Genomic DNA, 20,114 nt, shown 5'->3' on the forward strand with positions numbered 1-20,114 from the left:
CACGCCGAACCCTGGAAATTGGGCAACGACGTTTTGGCAGTACTCCGTCGTATGCTTCGTTACCTATTGCGGGTGCCGTCGTGCCACGACTTTTGACCGAGTTGCTCACTGATTTTAGTTGTCCTACAACTTGTCACAAAAGCTATCTGCATGCTTGCCGCGCAGAAAAAGGAAGGAAAAAGCTAGAACGTGCTTTCTGTATTTAACTGCCGATTAGAGTGCGTACGTTCAGTCTCCTAAATAAAGAAAACGCCTTTGAGAGCCAGAGCACCGCAGCCGTGCCATGTGGCGCCACAAGCTGTCGCAACTCGTCATCCACATGAGATATATGTTGTTTAAAAATCTGTGTTTTTTTTATTCTTTAGTAAGATGTCAGAGGCTTGCTGCGAAGGCATAGTACTAGGGGTGCAAATTAACAGAAAGTCATCAACAATAGTATAATTTAAATCATGCAGCAACACACACAGCTACGGTTTCTAGGGATGTGTGGATAAGATAATGGTACGCTATTTACAAGCCCTGCAGACGTCACAAACCTGGCAACATGAAAACCGCAGGGAGATAAGTAATTCATTACAAAAAAACGCACATAAATTTATGCGCCTCCATGCATACATGGTCGTATAAAGATGGAAAAAACTACAGCAGCAATTCAAAGCGAAAAAAAATCCGAAAACTATAGTATGGCAACAAGTGCTCGACAGATGTTGTAAAAAATAATAATCATGTTAAAGAAAAGAAAGGGCCAATACAGTGTCGAAACTAAAGAAGACAAGGTTGACATGCATGTCGATTCAATAAATCGACGATTAAAGGGACACTAAACGTTAATATTAAGTCAGCGTGGACTGTTGAAATACCATCCCAGAAACCTCGAAACGCTTGTTTCGTGCGAAGAAAAGACTTATTTTAAGAGAAAATGCGTTCTGAAGCGTCCGCGTACCTCTGGCGCAGTTCAAATCACCCGCCCTCCGATCGAGGAGTATTGACGTCATGGTCTCATAGTGACATTGCGCCGTCGGTGAGTAAAGCGGCTCCCGCAGACGGCGCTACGGCTTTTCTGCACAAAACGCAAACGCGCGGCCAGAAAGAGCCATGACAGAGCCGAAAGCAGCGTTAAAGCGGAACTATGGTGGCTACCGGAAGGAAAAGCGCACGACGATAAGCTGGTTCTTTATTTTATGACGCCAACTTCGACGCTCGTTGCAATGGATGACCCTGACAACTACACATTAGCTCGCGATGCTGGGCTCGAGTTCAGCGAATTAAGCACTGATGAACGTGACCTGCTGCTCAGGGCTCGCGCTGCCGGCGTCGTTGCGTACTACTACGACGACGGCATGCTTTGAAAGGCACTTCATGCGACTTCAGTAAGTCGGCGTTGAACTCGTAATCCTCTGGACGAAAGTCCAGCGAGCACACTACGTGATTTTTCGGCTCTTTGCCAGTGCGCTGTGGCAGAGGTACGGCACTTAACCACTTCGAACGGAGAGGTTCACTCGTTGGCACACACGTTGGATTCGCCACTGTAACTGCCCTTGGCCAAGTTCCGCGGACCGTTCGCGCATCCCACGACATCACATGGACGTGGCATTCTCGCTGCTTGTTCCAAATGCAAGTTTCGCGAGCCAGCAGGACAATCGCAGCACGACGCGATAAAGAAACAACTGAAACTCCGAAGCGCGCGCGGCGCAAAGTCGAGCGCGCAGAGTCGAGCGAAAACGAAACCTTTCGATCACCCATACTAATCAAGGGTAACGTCAAAATGTTATTTTTTCTTAGTATCGAATAGAAGTAGACAAGAAGCATTTTCTTCCATCTTATAATCTGATGAAATGGTCTTCTTAATACGAGTAGTTGAATATAGTGACATAAATTATGATGAGGAGTGCTTTCGTCATCGGGCTAGTACTGGAATGTCGCTGGGGGGTCTCAAATCGTGTCATGCATTTACCTCAATTTCTCGGTTACTAAAGCTCTGTTCGCGATTATATTGACGCCTTAGACGTTCTAGAGCATTGCTTTATCACTTTAACTTGACTTTCTGGTAACCTTTAGTGCCCCTTTAAATGTTGATTATGGGTACTATAATGTAAAGCTGTTCCACACTTTCCTATTAGAATTCTGCAATCAGCCATCCACGATTGGTCAAAAAAATTTCGGGCCACTCCCACTTCACTTGTCTGTTACGCGACGTCACGAAAACCGCGAAAACGCCCCATCTGATAAGATACGCGCACACCTACTATGCATGATTAGACCGAACGAAAGGAAAATAAATGCTTATTATTCGACGCCTTTCTCACCGTGAGCTTTCTGCTATTGGTCAAATGTTTTCGGGCTGTGCCCACTTCCCCTGTGTGTCACGCGACGTCATAAAACCGCGAAATCTCACCGCGTCAAAGCGACGTGTACGCGTTAAATACGCATTAATACGCCGTACAAAACTGAATTTTTTTTCTAAATAGCCGGAGACTGCCCCGTTTCAAAAGGAATGGCGTCCCGCCGATCCTTCTGGCACTAGCTACTTGGAGCTGCCGGAGAGCATCGATTTATTTGCGTATAATAAACAAATTTCCGGGACAGTATAACGTTATCAAGCCATTTCAGCACGTATACGAGATCGCTCTGCCAGCTCTTCTTTGCAGAAGGTCCGTTCTGGTGGCATTTTTAACCTTCCGTTGCATGCCGCCGCGATTTCCGACCAGCCACAGCAAGCAAAATAAGGGGAAGCGGACCAACCGCGGACGCCGGTGCCACTTTCCTCATCCGGTTATCTAACTTCACTGTGCTGGCACTGCCCCATCGAACCCGTACCCACTTGAATATGCCCCTCGCCTCTTGTCAGCCAACTAGATAAGAAAAACTGCTCCCATTGTAGGCAATGCTATTCTCTTTGAAAGCAAAAAAGTGATCTCCTAAAAATGAGGAGCGCGTTTGATTGGGTTTTTTACATATACGTGAGGGCTCCACCACAAGTCCCTGTCAGTTATGACACCTAGACACTTGTAAAAGCGAATTCTTTGGCCATTTATGATTACGCTGTAGTTTGTCATGGGTTCGCGCGTAAATGGCACTAGTGCGCATTTCGCGGAAGAAATTTGCAATCCTCGATTAAGGAGGTAGATAGCAGTTTGGGTGGCAGCACTCTGAATTCTCGCTCGCAACTGTAGGCGTGTTCCTCCAGACGTCCATATGCAGATGTCGTCCGTGTACATTGATAGCCTGATTGTGCTTGGCACGTGCTCAAGGAGAGCAATTATGGTTAGATTAAATAACACAGGGCTAAGAACCGTCCTGGGGGGCGCCGCGGTAGCTATAATGTAGAAAAGTATGGCCTTCCTTTGTGCTTACAAAAAACGATCCTATGGCGAGATAGCTGCGTATCGATCGATGATTGACCGCGTCGAAAGCCCGCCATAGCATCCGAGTAGGTGTTGGGGTACAACACCTACCCGGCCAATTGAACGAGGGTCTCGAATCCGGCAACATTGATGCCTTCAGGTAGCATATGTGGGCTTATTGACCAGTTGCCTTCGCCCAAAAAGATCACATTCTCGTGACGCCTGCGGCAAAAAGGACGTCCCACGTCCGCCGCCAAGGTCTGTGTGTGGTGGCGCTGGCTAACACTCCCAGGGTTCTACTAGGACACATAAATACCCAAGAAAGTGGATGGGAAAACAGCGCCGCGGTCGCTCAATTGGTAGAGCATCGCAGGCGAAATGCGAAGGTTGTGGGTTCGGTTCCCACCTGCGGCAAGTTGTTTTTTCATCCACTTTATTTTCCATTAATTCTTCGTTTCTTTATTTCATTTATTAAGCACAAGTAATTTCCCCTATGTTGTCCTTGGTCTCAATGTTTGTTGGCTTCTTATGATATGTCTAATAAAATCGGGACCCTGTGTTAACCCCCTTTCTTCTCGTTTATTACATAACGAGGGTCTCGAATCCGGCTACATTGATGCCTTCAGGTAGCATATGTGGGTTTATTGGCCAGTTGCCTTCACCCAAAAAGATCACGTTCTCGTGACGCCTGCGGCAAAAAGGACGTCCCACGTCCGCCGCCAAGGTCTGTGTGTGGTGGCGCTGGCTAAAACTCCCAGGGTTCTACTAGGACACATAAATACCCAAGAAAGTGGATGGGAAAACAGCGCCGCGGTAGCGCAATTGGTAGAGCATCGCATGCGAAATGCGAAGGTTGTGGGTTCGGTTCCCACCTGCGGCAAGTTGTTTTTTCATCCACTTTATTTTCCATTAATTCTTCGTTTCTTTATTTCATTTATTAAGCACAAGTAATTTCCCCTATGTTGTCCTTGGTCTCAATGTTTGTTTGCTTCTTATGATATATATATATATATATATATATATATATATATATATATATTGATTATAATTAGGTGGCACAGGCTCATGAATGTAAGTGAGGTCACGGCGAATAAACACCAACACCTTAGTGTTTTCACCAACAGTTGACGACATAAACGATTCATATCCAGAAAGCCTGATCGTGTTCGATAAGTGCGGCTCGCAAATGACGATAATGGGAAACATATTGGCACACACGAAGCGATGAAAATCCGAAATGCGCGCTCTGAGTCCGCGGGCATTCCCCTGATAAATAGCTGATTTTCGGATCTGATCCCTGAAAGACAGTGGCTGGGGAGACATGATCGACCCAAGGGTTGCCAGCAACGGACTTAGAGCGTCCAGTACTTGAAGCGCACTTATGGCAGACGGTGTGTGCATGTTGTTCAGCAACACGCGAATGGCATTCATTAAAGGTCTAAGAAAAGCTATCACTTGCTCATCTTTCTTCCGCGACTCCTCGGATGCAGCACCTTGCTGTACTGCGGGCGGCTTCTGCTGTGGCTCTTCTGCCGGTCGTGTACGCGTAAGTGGGAGTCATTCCTTTGTAGAGAGAGATCTGGTAGTTTTCTCCCTTCCAACATCGGTGTTTGAGGTGCTGGAAACTTCCGCTGACGGTGCTGCTGGACGAGTCGACTTTTCTTGAAAGGTTTATATTTTCCGTCGTGAGGACCTTCGATGGCGACGTCGTCGTCGCCGGACTTTCTGAATGGCCTCTTTGTGGGTAGAGCTGTCTCTCACCATTTGTTTGAAAATGGAGATCTCTTTCTTAATCTGGGAACAGTCTTTGGAAGAGGCGCAGTTATCACATTTACAGTCAGGACACTTCAACGTGGTTGCGCTGCAGTTGTCCGGCGCATCGAGGGCACACTGCGGAATTTCTGGAAACACCTTTCACATGGCCAATCTTCTGACAGCTAAAACATTGCATTGGTCTTGCAATAAATGTTCTAACCTGGTGGCGAAAGTAGCCAACCTTAACGTATATAGAGGGAAGACAGTCACCTTTGAATGATATTCTCACACAACGTGTTTTACCGAGGCGACCAACGTGCGTAATGACGTTGTGTTCACTTGCTGTTTTTATGAGAACTGGGAGGTCTGCGTTAGGCATTTCATTGTCAATGTCATAGATGACTCCTGTTATTGGGGCACCATTCGCTCCCACGATGGATCGGACCTTGATGTTACCCAACTGTGTTACATGTTGTAATGCGTTCAGCGCGCTCGGGTTCATCACATCGATTGCCAGCAAGTTTCTCTTAGTGTTTATCCTGACATCCTTGCTCTCGTCGACACGGTGTTTTCTAGATATACGGAGAGTGCTTGCCGGTTGAGGACGCGTAGGTTGTCAGTAGCGTAATGTGGCACAAATAGGATGGACTGAGGCCATCGTTGAGGCGCAGTTTCGACGGTGGTCAAACTTGACGCGGAAGATGAGTTGACGATTCTTCGTTTGGCCGTGCCGTACAGGACACGTCGAAATCCGTCTTCCGAGGACTCGTCATCTGATGCGGAGTACAGCTGTGTCCTCGCTATCGCTCGATGTATTTCCTCGCTTCGTTGAAGCGATGTCCGCGGGTGAACGGGAACCGGGACGGGCCTCGGGATGTTGTACATCCATCACCGCGATGTAGGGGGCGGTAGACCCCACAAGTGCAGTGAGAAGTCCAGAAAAGCGCAGAGACGTGCGAGATGATGATGATGATGATGATGACCTTGATGTGTTTGGCGCATACGCACTCGCGGGGATTGGCCAAGAGTTCCACAGGAGGAGCACTTCGTCTTCCTTCCCCAACCAGTGTAACAGCCCGAGTTGTCTAGCTGGAAAAAGCCAGGAAACGACTCCTGTCATGACCGTGCAACAATCCTTTACGCGACACTGATCAGATACACTCCTCATAATTCAGCACCTAATACTGGCCAAGGTGCTTTCTTCGCGTCGTTTCGTGCACTTGACAAATCTTATACATAGGATGTTTCACCGCGGGTCTCGTACGTCGCTTGCACTTGAGGCAACCGGGGTCAAGTCACCCTTGTGGTCCTTCTATGCAGTGGTGCATCGCTGCCATCAAGAGAAAAATACGCTTTATAATCCACTATTTGCGCAAAATGTACCTCTACCAGTGCTTTACCGAGCGCGTAAACTTTCTCTAAAACAAAGAGCATAAAAACTAGCACTGGCTGTAGAAACTGTCAACAGCCAGCACGACGCCCTTCAGTTGATTATCGAATGGTCCCCGGTCGTTCGCACTGCTGATTTATCACGGCAGCTGCCTACACCTACGATTGCTGCATGGTTGTTGGCTTGACAAAAGAAGCAAACACTGTTATAAGTGGTGAGTTAATTTGGCAATGGGCAGACATTTCACTAATCTACGTAATGCCATGCCGCTCAGTCCAACCCAGATGAGTGTGACCGATCTTCAACGATTGTGGAATACACACCGCATATTGACAATGCCCAGTATCGACGCTTTCCGGCCGCGCCTTCAATCTGCGAGCAAAGAAAAGTTACTCTGAAATCGTGATGACCAATACTAACTCCTAATTTTTTTGTTTTTCTGCGGTAAAATTGCTTGACATTGGGTCAACAGGCAGCGTTATACACGTGTAGCACGTAACCACAGTGCACTCTTACGGCCCTAAGATCCCCTGAACGAGAACGCTAATTCGAGCAGCTGGCGAGAGCCGCAGTTTGCAGATTTGAACTTGAGCGACCACAAACCCAGCAGCGCAATGCCATGGCCCCTAGCTACCGCGGCGGGTGCTCAGTGGCTATGACGTTGTGCTGCTGAGCTCGAGATTGCGGGTTCGATCCCGGCTGCGGCGGCCGCATTCCAATGCGGGCGAAATAAAAAAAAAACGCTCGTGTACTTAGGTTTGGGTGCGCCTTGAAGAACCAAAGGTGTTCAAAATTAATCTCGAGTCCCTGCTAAGGCATGCCTCATAATTGGATCGATGTTTTGGCACGTAAGATAGACAGAGAGAAACGAAGAGGGAAAGATAGGGAGGTTAGCCAAGGACGTGCCCGGTTGGCTACCCTACACTTGGGGAGAGGGACAAGGATAAACAGGTAAGGAGAGAAAAGAAAAATAATAGTCAGTCATTTGCAGTCAGTCGCTGAAGTATTTCCACTGCCAGAAACGTTCATACAATCCAGTGTCCTTCAAGAAGCGCAGGAGGGTTTTGTGGCCTTTTGTATGCAAGAACGCATATGTGTCATGGTCCAAGGAGCTTTTCTTCTGAGAGGGCTCTGTTATCTAGCAGGTTGGGTTTCGCTTGTAAAGTATGTCGTTGAGCGTCAGCGGATGGGCAGTGACACAGAAGGTGCTCTAGAGGGTCATCGCCCCTGCACAAATTCCACGCCGCGCTGTTGGCCATTCCTTTCAGGAATGAATATGAATCTGTAAATGCGGCGCGCACAAATACATTCGACGCAGTAAAGTTGTTTCGCGACGGGAGAGTCGAGGTGACAAGTAAAGTCGCAAGTTAGGATCGAGAGAGTGCAAGCGTGAGTTGGTGAAACTCGGTGAATTCCATCGTAGAAGTGTGATGTGGCGAGCAAGTGATTGAAGTTGTCGCGCAGCATCAGTTCTTGAAAGTGGTATAGAAACCCGCCGACGTTTTTGGTGAGCCGAACGCGCAGTTTCATCTGCGCTGTCGTTGCCAACAATTTCGCAATGGCTCGGCAGCCACTGAAACAGAATTTCGTGGCCTTTCTCGAGCGCATGATGATGAACGTGCCTTATTTCAACTTTTCTTGGCTATAAAGCGAAAGCTACGGAGGCGGAGCTTCTGCACATGACTGTATTCATACGCAATGTAGTCCGGGCGCTCTAGGCACCGGTTTCGGTTTCTCCAAACTCGCACCTTTTTACTTTAGTGAAGGCTGATACAATTAACTCGGCGTGACTCAATGTTTATTCACATCCGATATGTACCAAGTTCTGAACAGCGAGCATCGCAGCCTGCGTCAGAGCTCCGGAGCAGCCGTATGGCATCGGTTAGGACTTCGACGCGCAACCGACGCTGGCATCGGTATATATAGAGCCGGCGCAGCAGTCAGCTCGCCCGCGATTTCCTGATGGTGGGTTCGCTTGGTTTCTCCGCATACGCTGCAAACACTGTGTGTGTGTGCGTGTGTGTGTGTGTGTGTCTGTGTGTGTGTGCGTGTGTGCGTGTGCGTGTGCGTGTGCGTGTGCGTGTGCGTGTGTGTGTGTGTGTGTGTGTGTGTGTGTGTGTGTGTGTGTGTGTGTGTGTGTGTGCGCGCGCACGTGCGTGCGCGCGTGCGTGCGCGTGCGCGCACTCTTCAACAGTCTTTTGTTGCTAACGTTGGTCAACAGCCCCCAGGGGAGTTGATTGGCGGGACAGCAAGCGACAAACGCTCACCAGAAAAACGGGCGCCATTTTGCGCTTGATGAATGTGTAAAACGTGCGACGGTTTCGGGTGTGCGATAACTCGACAGAGCAAACTGAAAATACAATAAAATCCCAATAGCTGACTGGTAAGTGTTGCGCATCATTTCAAGTTATGTGCTGTAAAAAATAACATTGTTTTGTATTTCCCACGTGAGAAAACGTGAACAAAACTGAGGGACTACTTCCAGCAGCGGTGAAAGAGGCGCGCTTAGTTTCCGTAGCCTTTGCTCCATAGTCAAGAAAAGTGGTCCGCGAGTATAACTGCTCGTATAATCCATGGCGTAGGGCAAACTGCACAATTTGTAGGGCTGCTTTGGTATCGCAGAAAATGACACAACGATATTGTGGCTGCTTGAGCGCGTACTTGAGTGCACCTTGAAGAGCCGCAAGTTCTGCTGCTGCCGAGGTAGTATTGTGCGAATATTTGATCTGCAAAGAGACGGCGTACGATTGAACAACTACTGCTCCGGTATATAGCTGTTGGAATTGGTGGAACCGTCCTTGTAAATGGGCATGAGGTCAAAATAAGACTCGTTGAGGAGAAGCAGAGACAACTACTTCAGGGCTAGCGGTGACAAGTCTGCCTTCTTAGCAATCCCAGGAATTCAGTGGCACACATGAATTTGCGGGCGACACCACAAAGCTGATATTGGGCGTTTCGAAGGCTTGAAGCCAGATCGTACCGAGTCATGGTGCCTCGTCACAATACCGCAGAATGTAGCCTGTGGTCTTCGCACTGGCAAATCGGCTAAATGGTGGGATGGTAGCCGAGAAAGGTGTTGAATGTGCGCTCTTAGCGTCTCACCGACGATATATGAGTGGTGATCGGGTGCTGCTGTGCAATGACAATCGTTGCAGCTGTCGAAGAACATCTCGGGATGCCAAGACATGTCCGAAGTGCTCGGGCTTGTACGCTCTGCATCGAAAGGAAATTAGTCTTGCATGTATTGGACAAAACAGGAAGGCTGTGCCGCAAAAATCCGAGAAAAAGTGCCGTGTATAGCTGCAGCACGCAGCGCACGGACGGTTCCCCACGATTTTCCAGCTACGATTTTGAACATATTCGCAATACAAATAAGCTTTTCCTTCATGTATATGAGACATACGGACTCCAATTGAGGTACAATCCAACGCCTGAGAACCTGTGAGCTTTCTTGTACGCAATTGACTGGCCCTCGATACACACCGGTTAGAAAGGCATCGGTTTTCGTGTAAATCCCACTAGTGCACATTTTTTCTGTAGAAATCGTCAGACCTTGTCGGCGAAGGTATGCCGCTGTCAGAGTTGTCGCTTTTTGTATTCTGGCGCGCACTTGTGGCCTTGTCACGCGGGACGCCCAGATGCAAATATCGTCATCCTAGAGCGAGACATTAGCAGTCCGTGGTAGCGTTTCGGCAAGCTCCACTAGAACGATATTGAAAAGAGTGGTGCTCACTCAGGCTTCTGACGAAGGCCCCGCCTTTAAAGTGGGCTGCAGCTATTTCCATGGGCTTGCTCGGCTCCTGCAATCACTTTGATTGTTCTGTGCAAATGCATGTAACGGATACAGATGCGTGACCAGTCATTTTTAAAACGAATAGCTTTCTTTGCCGCCCGTTTTCGTGGCTGGTGGTCAGCGGTCATTGGCTCGTGGTAGAACTTGCGATCAGGCGCCGGTGCAAAGGGTGCGTGTTCTTGCGCGTCTCGGGGCCCGTTCGTCGGCGAACGCCAACTCTTAACTTTTTGGTGCGCACGTGCTATTTCGCGTGAGCTTTAATGTGTCTGAAGGCTTAGGTGAGGCATTGTAGCACTCGGCAATGAGTTCGTTCGTTCGTTCGTTCGTTCGTTCGTTCGTTCGTTCGTTCGTTCGTTCGTTCGTTCGTTCGTTCGTTCGTTCGTTCGTTCGTTCGTTCGTTCGTTCGTTCGTTCGTTTTTTCGTTCGTTCGTTCGTTCGTTCGTTCGTTCGTTCGTTCGTTCGTTCGTTCGTTCGTTCGTTTTTTCGTTCGTTCGTTTTTTCGTTCGTTCGTTCGTTCGTTCGTTCGTTCGTTCGTTCGTTCGTTCGTTCGTTGTGGCTATTCGGTTACATACAATCATCGCCGATAGTTTCTGCACACTTCTTTTATTGCTGACGTCATGATAGCTAGCACTGCTGTAACACGTTAACGCAAAATATTTCTCGGTGTTGTGTCTTCACTATAATGTCACTTCGTCGGCGGGTTCGACATCCGTATGCTGACTTTAATATCATACTAAAATGTCGTATATGTATTGCGTATTATTGACATTTTATCCAAACGATCACAGCAGGATTTGAATCCGTGCATAGTGCACTAACAAGGGAAGCCTTAGTCCGGGTGCCAACGTTTCGACAAAGTCTTCGTCAGGCTTCTGACGACAACCCTTCTCGAAACGATGGCTCGGGGTTGAGGCTTTCCTTGCTTGAACACTGCTGATTAAAGGGCCCCTCACCAGGTCTGGCCATTTTGAGCTGACAAGCGCAGACCATACAATACGCGACAATGATTGTGTTTGCAAAGAATTACATCGCTACGCGCCGCGGAAAGGCCTGAAATTTCAATCCGAACGCCGTTTCCCTCTTCACTCGCGGCATATCCCCCCAGAGAGGGACGGTGACGTAATCGGGCTCCTGCGCCTACGTAATCGGGCCCGCAGTGTGACCTCGCTCATGGTGACACGTGACTTCGAGAATTATTCAAGGCAACATCTGTCATTTGTGTGATTTGTTGCTTGAATTGACAAATTGAGGTTTAGAGAAATAATAAAACACACAAACGGAATGTCTGCGTGTTTTTTTTTTCTTTACTTCGCACCGAAGCAAGAGCGATGTACTTCCGTTTCGTCTGCTTGTTCCCATGGTCATGCAGTCACGTGCGCAGGTATCGAAACTATGCCACTTTTTACTGTGTTCCAGCGCGTGATCAGGCTCTGCGATCCGCTTGTTCTGCCTCAGTATTCGTGTAGCACTGAATTATACCGCTAGTAATGTTTCCTTGTGCACAGCGCGCAAAATCGTAGGCTGCGCGAACGAGACAACAGCTCGCGCGCGGCGCGGTCAGCGGAAATGCGTAGCGCAGAAAAAAAAAAGAAAGAAGCGAGGAGAAAAAAAAGAAAGGAAGCCGGGGCCTGTGACGTATGCGTCACGCAATCCTCGAGGTCTGGTATGGGAGAATGCAGGGAAGGAATTTCGCTTGCGAAGACTAGACGGGGCATGTGGAGAGAGCGTCTTTGCTTGGCACTGGAGCCCGCCCACTGAAATCATGGGTTCGCGGCGCTGAAATATTTCCATCTCGGCTATTAATGAGCCGATTTGAAAATTTTTTTGCGGCAGAAGGCTCCCTAGAGGACACGTGACAACTTGCGGCGTATAACCAAAATTTGCCATGGGGCCTCGTGAGGGGCCCTTTAATGCATATTTGACGAGCATCGTGCATGTACGCCCGGGAGACCTACAGGGTCTGAGAGGTTGCACAATTTTGAAAATTCTCAAAATGTTGCCCGTACTCTGTAACTCGGCTCCACCCATTTGCCCACTTTCCCGCACATACCAAGTGCGCAAGCACGGACGTCACAGAGGCGTCGTAGGTCCCGGTCGAGTTTCGCGAAATGCGTATTTGTTACCCGACAAAAAACCGTAGCCACTTTAGGTTGGTGGTTTGCGTTTTGTCACGCTAAATTGATATAGTTGAACCTATAGATACATAATAACGCGACCATGACAACGCCTGGGAATAATAAAGTGCTAACGCTTATCCCTGCTTCGCGATCACGTAACCCGCGCTTCACGTAAGCTTTCCCCTTTTGGGCACGCGTTCTTTTTTCCTCTCTATTTTATTGTGCTTTCATATTTCCATCCGCCTTCTCAAGCCTTCATAAAACATTAAAGCACATCCGCAAACGGTCGTCTGATATCTCGTCTGTTATTCGTTTTTCCCCCACTTGTAGAAAAAAATGACCTGTCCACTACCGCGATGGCGAAGAAATGTAAGTTACAAACTCCCTTTTCTTATTTATTTTGCTTTCGTGCAACCTCCTATATCGATCTCTCCGTCTAATTAAGCCGACCGCCAATTTTACTGCTTTTAGCTAAGCGTAATTTTAATAGTTTCTTTATGACTAATTGACGCTTACTACGCTGGAGTTTTTTACCTCGGTTTATTCTGTATTTCGTGTTGCTAATGAATAAACTATTTGATAATAATAAGAAAATATTAAATAATGGCGCCGCGATACCTGGAAATATGGTGCTCTGCTGTCACAAAATTTATGTGTCAATAAAAGCAAATAAGTGATGAAAAAAAAGTAAGTAATGCACGACGAGGTTTGGGACGTGACATTCTAGTTTTTCAGCTAATTGAGCATGTGCGCAATATTTAAGCGTGGTCTTGTTTAAAAATTTTGCTATTTTAAAGGAAATCGTGCTGCTGCACAAAAATTGTACAAATCTTGCGCTTGTTTACTGTTACAGGGCGGTGGCGTAATCCAAGAGAGGCGGTTGAATAATACTTATTCAGTACAGTTAGTTGATACCACCTCATACTATATCTCGTGTTTGAACATTCGGAAACTCATTTCTTACGCAGGTGCTCTACAGTGTACCTCAGTGAAAATCTCAGTAGGACTCAAAATGTGCTAGAAATACTGCACACAGGGAAGGAAGCTCAACACATTGCTTTACGTATAGTTCCTTACTACTGCAGTGCGTGTCTTGTGCGATGTGGTTGCACGTTTTGCAAACATGCGGAAAAAGTCACCTTGTTATAGTGTCGACAGTCCCAGCGACATCTCTGAATATAATATTAACAGCCATCTAGTGGCACTTCCAACCGCCATTCAAAGAAGAACAAAAGAAAAAAAAGAGGGAAAATCTTGGAAGGGCAAGAAAGATTCACCGGATAGAGACATATACGTGATAGCAAAGGAAAAAGTGGAGAAGGAAAGGCAGGGAGGTTAACCAGTTTAGCTCAACCGGTTTGCTACCCTACACATGGGAGCGGTATTGGGGGGGATGAAAGATGGGGAGGAGAGAGAGAGCACATAGCACAGCACACACGTCGTCAGTTACAGTCCGTCACTCTTGCGTGGTACGTGACATAACTGTCACAGCCGCTTGTCCAAGCCCGTCTCCTTCAAAAACTGAAGCAGTCCCTTCGTCGCCTTCAGCTGCGATGTCTTCTGTCGGCAACATGTGCAAATCGTTTCAACTGACAATGGTCTATTGTCAAGGTGCGCTAGAACGGACGCCAGGGACTGTCTCTGAACATTATATTCGGGACAGTCGCACAGAATCATATACGTGATATGGCTCCATGGTCCTATGGGCCGACTGTAAACGGCGTTCAAGCAATAGAATGCCGACCTACAAATGAATGTGTGTCTCTTCTCCGCTTCTCCCGAAATGATTGTGCGTGTTTGTGTATTTGGCCTAAAGTTCGTAGACGCCGTGTTTGCGAGTGTGCGGTTAGCACTATTCATCGAGCGCACACATACCCATAAATGTGCATTCTTACAAGGTGGCTACTGCACCCTTAAAATGTTTGTTCAAACAACACATTTGTTACAGAACGTACATTCCCGCATGAAGGAAGTGGGTCGAGGATGCGCATGCAGTGGTACCCACTCGGCGAACACTCGTCGAAGCAGAAGAACCACTCCTTGTAGACTGAAGTGTTTACCATTAGTTCTCTTAAGAAATTTCTGTAAAAGAAAAAAAAGAGACCCTTTACGTGACTAACGTCATCGCTGGCACGAAGTTCAATCAGTGAGCAAGGCTTAAAGAAGGAAAGGTACACCGCAAAACTGTTTTCCGTATAGTGCTGCTAAGCAAAATTTGGCCCAACTGTTTTGTCCCCTTGTATAGTCTGCATCTTCAGCATCGCTTCTTGTGCATTCTGCCTCACGTGGAATACAACTTATTTTCTTTATCGTTTCCTTTAGTTTCGATCACAAGCTGTTCCTTCCTTTTAAAGCACGGGCAGCTTACGACCTCGTCTCCCAACAACGTCCTATCAAAGTATGGAACCTAATTTACGTCGTCACTGTCACACATTTTAACGGACGTGCTCTTTTAGCCTGAAACACTCGAATCGCATCAAGGTTTCCTGCAAATGCTTACAATGGCGTGTGAAGAGAGAGAAACAGAAGTAAAGGCAGTGAACGTTAACCTGGTTTGCTACCCTATGTACTTGGGGTGGGGGAGAGAGAGAAAAAAAAAGAAGGAAGCAGTTCCCACGCACTGTGAGAATCAGTGTTATGCGAAGCATTTTGCTGGTAGCTGGCTACTCAGTATCGGTTTATTTGTTTTTTTCGGATTGAGCAAAAACGTTACCAGGTGAACCAACGTGTTTGTGTAAGTCAAGAAGCAATGAGTGCGACGCGAACGTCTTGGTGACGACAACAGCAAGACGGCAGTGACAACGATCGTGTGACGGTGACGGTATGATTTCAACTCCTGCCGTTCTACTCGCGCTTACGACGTGTCGATTGTTAGTTTCTATACGGGTACTGAACTAGCTTAAGCGAGAGAAGCACGGATTGTGACGTCATCAGCGACTGTGTGCTATGCAATCGCACGTATACCTACGGCTGACTCATATGGTCTACGTGAAAACGACGATGGCGTCTGTACTCTGGGGATGAAACGTTAAGGCGTTAGCTGCCATGAGGAAAGTACTGGGGAATGTGGGCCAATACCGGAGAAGGGGTGCGGTGTATAACACAGCGTCTCAAAGCGCGAGCTGTCACGAGGAAAGAGCACGACATGCTGACACGTGAGACACAGTGCAGACGTCTCAAACAGCTAGTGGGTTCTGGCACGAGAGCAGTATGTGTGCGATTGTGGCCTAGACGATACAGAAAAAAAAAATAAGCTTTCATAGTCTGGTGCTACTAGGGCATTGGGCCGCTTTGCTCGAATGCACAGGTTCAATTCCACTACCGGTCACGAATTTTTCATTTTATTGCAGAGGTCCGAAACGACGCGAGAAAAAAAAAGTTATGGGCTTTTACGTGCCAAAACCACGATTTGATTATGAGGCACGCCGCAGTGGCGGACTCCGGAAAAATTTGGACCACCAGGGGTCTTTAACGTGCGCTTAAATCTAAGTACACGGGTGTTTTAACTACCTACGTACCTTGAAGTGCCTGGAATGAGGCAAAGAATGCTTCGCATTAAATGTGCTGTGTCAGTACATCGCACGTCAGCCTTCCCGTATATTATGCATAGGAGGTGGCGCGCGTGCACGCACAACAGCGTTCACCGCGCATTAATAGTCCTCTGTGACCGATCGCAGAGGTAAGTCGTCTTTACAAAGTGCAGCAGGGCTCATTTCGGGCTTCTTGTACGGATGGCAGTCGAGTCACCTTCAGTATAACGCTCGGGCGTCCACCAGTCAGCTTAAAGCAGAACGCAAAGGCGACCTTTCGTCATCGAAAGAAGGGCAGTAGATGAGAGCGCGTGGCTTTTGCGCTTGCGTGTAGTAGTACCCTGATCTTGGCACGAAATTGTTCCAACTGCTTCCTCTCGAATCCGGACACCTTCTTTCCGGAACCGAAGACCGCCTCTCTGGCGGCGGTTTCGTCCCAGCGACGCGTTCGCACTGTGTTGCAATGCTCGCGGTCGCAATGGGCGACTCTCTCGCTCTCTCTCTCTATTCGAGCGCGGTAATTGCACCGGATCTCTCTGTTTAACACGTGTCCGAAGCGCGTTTACTTGGGGCGTATACGCGGCGCGTCGTCCAACATTGCGACAGCGGGCGAAATAACAATGACGCGCGGGTGAAGGAGCGGACGTCGTATGTGTAATTGCACTCCGCGGTATGAAATCCGGTCCCGGTGGCACGCTTACGGTCACAGCCATCTGATCTCGCATCTCGCTGGAAGTAAATAAATGCGTGGCTGGCCTTGGACCGAAGCGCCCTTACACGAGGAAGCACTTGTCTCCGTTCGTGCGCGCCGCGCTGGCGGCGAAAGACAGAAGAGGGGAGGATAAAAAACACACACCTGCAAAAAAAGAAAAGCAAGTTGCTGTGAAGGAAAGAAGAAAAAAAAAGGGGGGGAGCCGCGAACGAAGGCGGAAGGAACAGGCTCTCTGCAAAGCTGCCTTGCCAGAAGCGGAGTACCACACGCCCGACTTCTGTTCGCCGCGTTTCCTGCATCGGTTCATTTGAATGCAGCTTGGCACGCACGTGGCACAACCCGCTGCGTCCGGACGTGGTTCGCATGACCGAAGCCGTGGATCGGCCAGCTTTGCACAGTATGCTGGGCGCCGGCGTGTTGCGAACGATCGGGCCGCCGTCGATGTTAGCGTTAGGCACATCACGTAAACGCCCTGCGTAATAAGTGTGCCTGCAGTTTCCCTTGAGATTATTTCTTCCTTTCTTTTTTTTTCTCTCTCTCTCTCTATCTCACGCAGTGCCGAGTAACCAATCCGTCATTTTGCTTCTGGCTAGCCAGTGCATACCCGCCTTACACAGTCAAACGGAAGGCGATTACAGTGTTCCTGAAAAGCTCCTCGAGAATTCTATTACCAATCGTCTGTGCCTTGGATTACCCTTCGCATTTAGAATACTATCGCAATCGTTTTTGAGGAACAGTTATCTAGTTTTCCTTGCGTTGGACTTAAAAAAAAAAAGGGGAAAAACCCTAATCGTGCGATTACGTCCGTATAGGTGCCTGCATTTCGGGTCACTGTTATGTTCCTTTCAAAAGTGACATTTTGTGCTCACATACCCAGATGACTGGACAAAAGTGGTCGGCGAAGGTCATGCGTGAAAAGCGGAAATTGTCACGCACCCGACAGTGGCACAAAGCTCTTTCATGAACTTTTTTCACAATGCGGATTTCCGCAGAACTGATTTGTCAAGGTTGCGCATGCTTTTTGGCAGTAGCTGGGTGCGTTAAAGTTGGCCGCCCTGCGCTATAGAGAAATCCGTTCAGGGTGCGAGAACTCCGTGTCGTGTAGCGCGAGGAGGATCCGTAGAATCGTGCAGGAGGGAAGCTGTGCGGTGGAGACATAACGCTGACTCCAAGGCCCGCACTATACATAGTAGAACTGCGCCTGTCTATTTTTTTTCTTCATTTGTGCCGCATTGACTGGGCGACTTAAATTATCAAAAGCAGCACTGCTTTTCCTCTGTAAAGAGAGAGAGAGAGAGAGAAGGGAAGAAGGAAAGGCAGGGAGGTCAACCAGACTGAGTCCAGTTTGCTACCCTACACGTGGGGAGGGGAATGGGGAGTGAGAGAGAGAGAACTTAGGTGTAGGATGTCTATAGTCGGGTACTCAAGTCTGTTGCCTTCAGGTAGGGAAATAGCGCTCGAACTGCTTTCTGGGCTAATTAACTGTGAGGCCAGGCTCCCAAGATCTTCGCTTCCGTAAATGGCCTATCGTCCAGTCTATTCAAGGCACACTGGATAGTCTCACGTTGATTATCGAAGCGAGAACAGTGGCAAAGAAGATCGCACATTGGTGAATCCGCCATTCCAATACGATAGCTGTAGGAGTTGGTGAATGCTACTCCTACCCACAGCCGACACAGCAGTGTTGCGTCACGTCGTGAAAGGTTCGCTGGTAATTTAAGTTTCGGTGATGGGTCGAGGCTGTATAAACGACACTTAGAGTTCTTTGGTGTATGCCAGTAACCTAACGTGATGGTACGAGCGAGACTGCGAAGCTCTCTTGCAGCGTCGACTCTCGATAAAGGTATAAGGAGTGTCGGTGCGCCTGCCTAGGCACGTCGGGCAGCGTCATCGGCGAAGTGATTACCAACGACGCCACGATGTCCCGGCAGCCACTGAAATATGATATCATGTCCTCGTTCAGAAGCGCAGTGGCAGGTTTCGTTGATTTGTGACACCAGCTGTTCATAATTGCCACGTCGTAAACTTCGCAAGCTCTGGAGGGCTGCTTTCGAATCACAAAATATTGCCCATTTGTTGGGCGGTTCTTTTTCAATGTATTCGACAGCAGCGCGAAAAGCGGCCAGTTCGGAACCTGTAGATGCCGTTACGTGTGAAGTCTTAAACTTGATGAATGCCTGAAGCGCTCGCAAGTAACGCACGGACCTTATATATAGTGCAACACCTGTGACTGCTACGCGCCTGTCCCACGCGTCCAGCGTTGTAGGATGCGCGCGGACTGCGCGCGGGTTCTTTAAGTGCAACATATGAGCGTTGGAGCTCACGCACACAGCCGTCATCCGCCCCGTCCCGTCACCGTCACACCACCGGTGATCATCATGAGAGAGAGTTTCCTTACTGGTGGCTCCACAAAAATGCGACACAGAGCGTCGCTGTAAGAGACGTCGCCGACCTGCCGTTTTCGAAGTGACATCGGCGAGGAATGGCTCTCTCCATGCTGACGGACACCGGTGCCATGATGGGAAGGGGTGGATGACGGCTGTGTGAATCAGGCCTAAAAGCGGGGAATGTCTGACGGTGTGTCGACCAATCAGAAATCGCGGCAGCTGATTGATTCCGCCGGGATCAATTGGCACGGAAAGCTGTCCGAAAAAAAAAGTGGGTAAGAGCGGTGTGCTCTGATTACTAGTTATTCGGCTATTCCTAGAAACGTATCCGCGTACTCAGGCGCGTACGAAATCGTCTATCTGGTCAGGGCTGAGGAAATTTGCGCTTCAGCAATGTGCCAGCGCGCTTCAAGCACCCGCGCACCCTGGAAGATGTAGGACATACGACGAGAGGTTCGTGGACGCGAAGACGTCAAAGTGTCACGTGGGAAACGCAGTTCTCGGGATATATCAAACTATTGAAGCGTGATGGGTTGGGCTAGTTGGTTATTTTCCGTACGTAATTCATTGACAGTGCAAAAGCAGGACACATGACGAAGTATAACGACGATGATAAGCACAGCACTTGTCCTTGTTGTTCGTTATACCTTGTCCTGCTTTCACGCTATCACTGTATTGGTACGACTCAAAGTATGGTTTCGATTTCTCCGAAAGGCGCGGCGCAAAGCACGCGCAGTGTTAGCGCGGGAAACGTGTGCGACAAGCACAGACGTCGCTACAAACAAGTGTTAGTATAGATGAGGTACAGCGTGTTACTCCCTTTCATAACCCCTCGGCACACATGCATACCTTAAACATCAGACGGACAAAATAATATAACGATTGGATTCACATTCCGCAGGTCTCGTTCTTTCTTTTTCCCCCTGATCTGCCGCCATTCCTACGCGTCCGTGCCGCTTTCATCCCCGAGGTGGACTACTAGAACAGTGGTGGTGCAGTGGATGATAAGACTAAATACCGCAACAGAATACGAAATTTTGTTCGGTCATCTCTACCCAGAATCGGTGCCAAACTACTTGCCACTCG

The 20,114-nt window shown here is 48.4% G+C and overlaps 1 protein-coding gene across 3 annotated transcripts in view; it reads left to right on the forward strand.

The window, feature by feature from the left end:
- The window catches only part of LOC142575738 (nose resistant to fluoxetine protein 6-like), a 191,958-nt gene that overhangs the window by 95,666 nt on the left and 76,178 nt on the right, over positions 1-20,114 (forward strand). For 2 of the 3 annotated variants that reach the window (XM_075685344.1, XM_075685361.1), the window contains exon 2: positions 12,730-12,768. The exons of the other annotated variant lie outside the window; for it this stretch is intronic. In XM_075685344.1, coding sequence (XP_075541459.1) covers positions 12,730-12,768 — 39 coding nt within the window. The remainder of the gene's footprint in view (positions 1-12,729; positions 12,769-20,114) is intronic. 3 annotated transcript variants of the gene reach the window in all.

The sequence above is a fragment of the Dermacentor variabilis genome, chromosome 1 (genome assembly GCF_050947875.1).
Source record: "Dermacentor variabilis isolate Ectoservices chromosome 1, ASM5094787v1, whole genome shotgun sequence".
NCBI classification, from domain to species: Eukaryota; Metazoa; Arthropoda; class Arachnida; order Ixodida; family Ixodidae; genus Dermacentor; species Dermacentor variabilis.